Raw genomic sequence first — 5,073 nt, 5'->3', positions numbered from 1 at the left:
TCCTTTCCTTTCCTTTCCTTTCCTTTCCTTTCCTTTCCTTTCCTTTCCTTTCCTTTCCTTTCCTTTCCTTTCCTTTCCTTTCCTTTCCTTCTTTTTTTTCCTTTCCTTTTTCCTTCCCTTCCCCGCCGCTCCTTGGGGCAGCCCTGTAGGCAGACCCAATCCGTGCCAACCCCCTGTGTTATCCCAGTTCATCACCCAGTTATTACCAGGTTCCCATTGGGTTCCCGTTGGGTTCCCGTTGTGTTACCATTGGGTTCTCTCCATTCCCATCAGTGCACACCAACCCCTCCCGGCTCGGGGCAGGCACTCAGAGCCCATCGCAGTTCCCGGTGCTCACAGCCCCACAGCGGCTCCCCCGGTTCCGTTCGTTCTGTGTCGGGTTGCTCCGATTCTTTTCCTTTATTTTTTTTTCCCCTTTCTTTATTTTTTTTTCCTTTTATCCTTTTTTTCTTTCTTCCTTCCCCTTTCTTTTTTTCTTCTCTGTCTTTTTTTTTTTACCCTCTCAATCCTTTTTTTCTTTCTTTCCTCCCCTCTTCCCCTCTCTCCCTTCATCCCATCCTCCTCTTCTTCTCCTTTTCTATTTCTTCTCCCCCTTCTCTGTTTTATTTCTCCCTTTCTCCCTTTCTGACTTTCTCCCCTCGGTCTCTTTCCCTCTCTCACTTCACTCCTTCAGCCTTTCTCCTTCTGTCCTTCATGGAATGGGTTGGAGTGTACAGGACCTTAAAGAGGATTCAGTTCCATCACCCCTCTTACCCTTTTTCTTTCTCTCTAGTTCTCTTCATTTTCCTTTATTTCTCTCCTTTTTCTCTTTCTCTTCCTTCATTTCTTTCTTTTTCTCTTTTTTCCCTTTATTTCTCTTTTTTTTCTCTATTTCTTTCCCTGTTTCTTTCCGTGAGATTTTCTCCCGCTCTCTCATTTCCCCCTCTTTCACCCAATCTTTCTTCCCTTCTCTTTTAATTTCTTTTCCCTTCTCTTTTCATTTCACTTGTTTCTTTCTTATTTCCTAACGTTTCTCCCAGTCCTCCCTTTCCCTCCTCTGTCTTCTCCCTCTTTTTTACTTTCGGATTTTCTCATTCCTCCGTCTCCCCTCTCGCTTTTCTCTCTCCTTCTGTTCCCCTCTCACCATTTCCTTTCCCTCTCCATTCCTTTTCTCCCCCTCTCCCCTTCTCTCTCCCCTTTTCCATTTCCCAGTTGGCGAGCAGCGTCCGCAATTCTGAAACCCCACGAATCCCCGTCCCCCCCTTTACCCCATCCCACACCGAGGGGTCCCCCCACACCCCACTTTTCACCGCACAAATCCCCACCGCGCGGTGCTGGGGCGATGCCCAGCTCCTGACGCCGCCGTTCTGCCCCGCAGGGAACGAAGTTTCCCAGGAGAGCCTCCTCCTGCACGGCCCCTTCGCCCGCAAACCCAAGCGCATCCGCACCGCCTTCTCCCCGTCCCAGCTGCTGCGGTTGGAGAGGGCCTTCGAGAAGAACCACTACGTGGTGGGCGCCGAGCGCAAGCAGCTGGCCAGCAGCCTCAGCCTCTCTGAGACCCAGGTACGGCGCAGCCATCCGCCTCCATCCACCCGCAGCCAGCAGCTGGGAACCGGGCTGAGGGCACCGCGCCGTGATGGGGCCGCGCTGGGCGAAATGCTCGGCGGGTCTCCGTGCCCGGGTTGGGGTGGGGATGCCGCGTCCCCTCGCTCTCGTGTCGGAGCCGTTGCACGGCGTTATTTCTTCTTCGCACGGCGCGAGTGCCAAACTCGTGGTTTCGAATTCGGTGGCCCAAGCGCCCGTGGTGTCACCCCGTTGCACGAAACCCAACGGCTCGGCCTCTTTGTGCCGACCCAACGGGGCGGCTCGTCTGGGCCGCGGCTCTCGGCTTCGAGGGAAGGCTCTGCACGCTCCTTTGCTCCTCGGCATGGGGAAGGAGGGAGCCCAGGAGGGCCCAGAAGGCAAAAGGAAAAGTGTTGGTGCAAAGGGGAGAATAGGGGAAGCGGGGTGGCACGCTGCCGGGCGCACGGCTGCTCCGGGTGGAGGCACCCATAATATTAATTCAGGCTCCGGGCTGTGTCCCGTAATACTCAGTAATGCAATCAGCTGAGGTGGTTTCTGCTCAATTCCGGGCCGTTTGGCCTGGTTTTATGTTCATTTATTTCGTATCCCTTTTTTTATGATTTCGTCGGAAATCAAAGCAGAGCCGGGGGATGCTGCCCGACCCCTGGCAGCGCACAATGCCCCTCAATCCACCCGTGTAAAGAGGAAGGCAGAGAGGCAATAGGTGTCTGCTTCACGGTCTGCTTCTGTCTGTGTGTGCACGCTGCAGCCTGCCCTGCGGGGCCGGATCGCCGAGCCTGGGGGAAGCTATGGGTGCCATGGGGTCACTGCATCGGCCCCAGGACATGGGGTGGTGCAGAGGGGCTGCGGGGAAACCTCTTCCCTTCCAGCTTCATGGCTTTAATGTATATATTTATACGTGCATACATTTAGTTTTATATATACGTATGTGTAATCTATTAATTACCCAGAGGGAAACAACCCCCGTGTGCCGATGCGGGGTTGTTGGGACTCGATGATGCCTATGGGTTCCTTCCAGCTCGGGATGATCTTTGATTCTATATCCTATGATCCCACCATTGTGTGAATGGGACTGGCCCCGCTGCCCGTATGGTGGTTACCTGCTATGTGCCATAATAAGATACGTCCCGTGGCAATGCTGCTGTCAACCCCTTGCTTTCCATCCACCCAAACCCATCTGGAAGCGCCCGTGCTCCCTGGAGCATCCCATTGGGTGTTCCTCCATGCCAAGGGTTGCTCCCGCGCACAAGCAGAGAGCAACACCTGGAGCAGCCACGGGGGAGGTGGGAAGGGTCCCCAGGTCCTCGTACATCACTGGGACGTGGGGAGGGAGGGGGGGTTTAACCTCTTCCCATGGAGCTCTGGGACAACAGGACTGGGGAAAAACAGGATTGGGGAAAAACGGGATTGAGGGGAAAGCGGGATTGAGGGAAGAAATGGGGTTGGGGGAAAATGGGATTGAGGGAAAATGGGACTGGAAAGAAGGGCAGCACCCAGCCCACAGCAAACGTGAGTGGGACGGGGATGGGGTTGTGCCTGCGGGGAGCGTGGAGCACGAGGAGCGGCTGCGGGGTGTGCGTGTGCGGGGTGACGCAGAGCTGCGGGGACGGCATCGCGGGGCAGGTGGGACATGTGGGACGGGCACGTGGGGCGGGATGGGACACGGGTGGGCCCCGTGCCTGGGGGGTGTTTTGCTGGGATGGGCATGGCGGGCGGTGACGCTGCCGTGGTGGTGTCAGGCCGCTGCGGTGAGCCGACATCAGCGGGCACAGGGATGCGCTGGGTGGGAAATTGCTTCCCCGAGCTCATAGAGCCATAGGGTCGTAGAATGATAGAACGTCCCAAGTGGGAATAGGCTGCGGGAAACCCACACTGTCTCCATCCCAAAAGGGATGTGACTGCCCAGCGTGGGGCAATGCCGCCCCGCATCCCCTCCCCGCGCCGCTGCAGGGCTGAGCGCACCGCGGCTCCCGTGGGGCGGTGGTAATAATTAACAGAGCGGCCCCGCAGCAGCCGTGCCGTGCTCATGAATGCCTGGGAGTTACGGGAGGAGAAAGATGGAACTCTGAGATAAACGCCGGGGACCGGCCCGGGTCCCAGAGAGCAATGTCAGTGCTGATGGGTGGTCCTGAGTCGGTGCGCTGCTTTTGGGGCCCTCCCTTCACAGCCCCTGCGTGTCCCTAAAACGAAGCGATGAGTTTCGGGGTGTCGTTAAAAGAAGAAGGTGCAGAGTGGCTGGGGCTTTGTGGTGTCACACCGGGGATTGGTGTGCTGGAGTCCAATGGGGGTAGCATCTCCTGTGCCACGGGGGTGGTAACCAGAGCGCTGCCCCTGGAGCTGCTGGGGACGAGTGGGCACACCGGGTGTGGGTCACAGCTCAGCTCCCAGCACGGCCGGGTTAACAAAGCTGGGACAAAACCCCACGGCAGAGCGGGATCTCTCGGTGTGTGTGGCTGTGATTTAGGGCTATGGTTTGGTGGGCACGGTGGTGTTGTGGTCGTGGTTGGGCTTGATGGTCTTAGAGGTCTTTTTTGCCCTCAGTAGAATCATAGAATGGCTTGGGTTGGGAGGGACCTCAAAGATCATCCAGTGACGCTGTGATTCCATATGGGATTGCCATCGCTGCCTGGATGGTGTGAGGTGCAGGAGAGCATTGTGTGTGTGTGTGTGTGTGTGTGCAGGGCAGCGGCCGAGGGCTGAGAACGGGATGGAGGAGCCACCAGGAGATGGTCCCCATCCGGTACCAGGACAACTGGGAGCCCACAGGGCAGGGACAGCTGGAGGGCAGCACAGACGCTCAGCACCGCTGTGGTTAACGTCGGTCTGGGAAGGAACAAAACCCACATTTGGGGTTTAAATGTATGGCTCCCGGGGTGGGTTACTGCTGTTCCCAGTGCGGCTCTGGGGGCTGTGGTCCCATTGGGATGGGCTCCTCGGAGCTGATCTATGCTTGGAGGATGCGGAACCCCTCGCACTCAGCTCCCATTGCCAAAGACTCGGCCGTGCGTCCTCGCCGCTTTCTGCCTCGCTTTCCCCTTCTCTCATTTCGGGCACTTTCCGGCTCGCAGGGGGCTGAGAGCTTCACTTAAAGTTTGCTAAGCGCTTCGCCGTGGTTGAATGAAAGTGGGAAAATGCCTCGAAGCAAACGGTCGGGGTCAGAGCTCGCACCGGGGCTCGGTGGGATAAGCAGCCGCGGGCTGGGCGCTGCTCGCTGCGCTGTGCTCCGAAGGGTTTTGCTGCCCTTGGAAAAGCAGGAGGAGGGCCTCAGCCTGCCGTGCTGCGGAGCAGAGGGAGAGCAGCGCCTGGCGGATGGTGCCCTGGGAGAGGGGAGCACGATCCGGGGTGGGAGCAGGGCTGGGACATGAATGCTCCCCCCCCTTCGCTGGGCTGGTTGGCAGCGGCGGCCGCGCAGCGGCGCCTGGCGGCACCCGGTGTCTGTCCTGCAGGGATGGAGATGGGCAGCAGCAGGCAGTGACCCTGAGAGCATCCTGCATCCCTGCACAGCATCCC

At 57.9% G+C, this 5,073-nt stretch overlaps 1 protein-coding gene across 1 annotated transcript in view; it reads left to right on the top strand.

Moving 5' to 3' along the window:
• Positions 1 to 5,073, top strand: part of LOC110397996 (homeobox protein EMX1-like) — an 8,140-nt gene that overhangs the window by 1,192 nt on the left and 1,875 nt on the right. Inside the window, exon 2 of the mRNA XM_021395147.1 lies at positions 1,358 to 1,542. Within this exon, the coding sequence (XP_021250822.1) occupies positions 1,358 to 1,542 (185 nt within the window). The remainder of the gene's footprint in view (positions 1 to 1,357; positions 1,543 to 5,073) is intronic.

The sequence above is a fragment of the Numida meleagris genome, chromosome 4 (assembly GCF_002078875.1).
Source record: "Numida meleagris isolate 19003 breed g44 Domestic line chromosome 4, NumMel1.0, whole genome shotgun sequence".
NCBI classification, from domain to species: Eukaryota; Metazoa; Chordata; class Aves; order Galliformes; family Numididae; genus Numida; species Numida meleagris.
The sequence above is the reverse complement of the archived record's forward strand: the minus strand, read 5'-3'. Positions and strand labels throughout refer to the sequence as shown.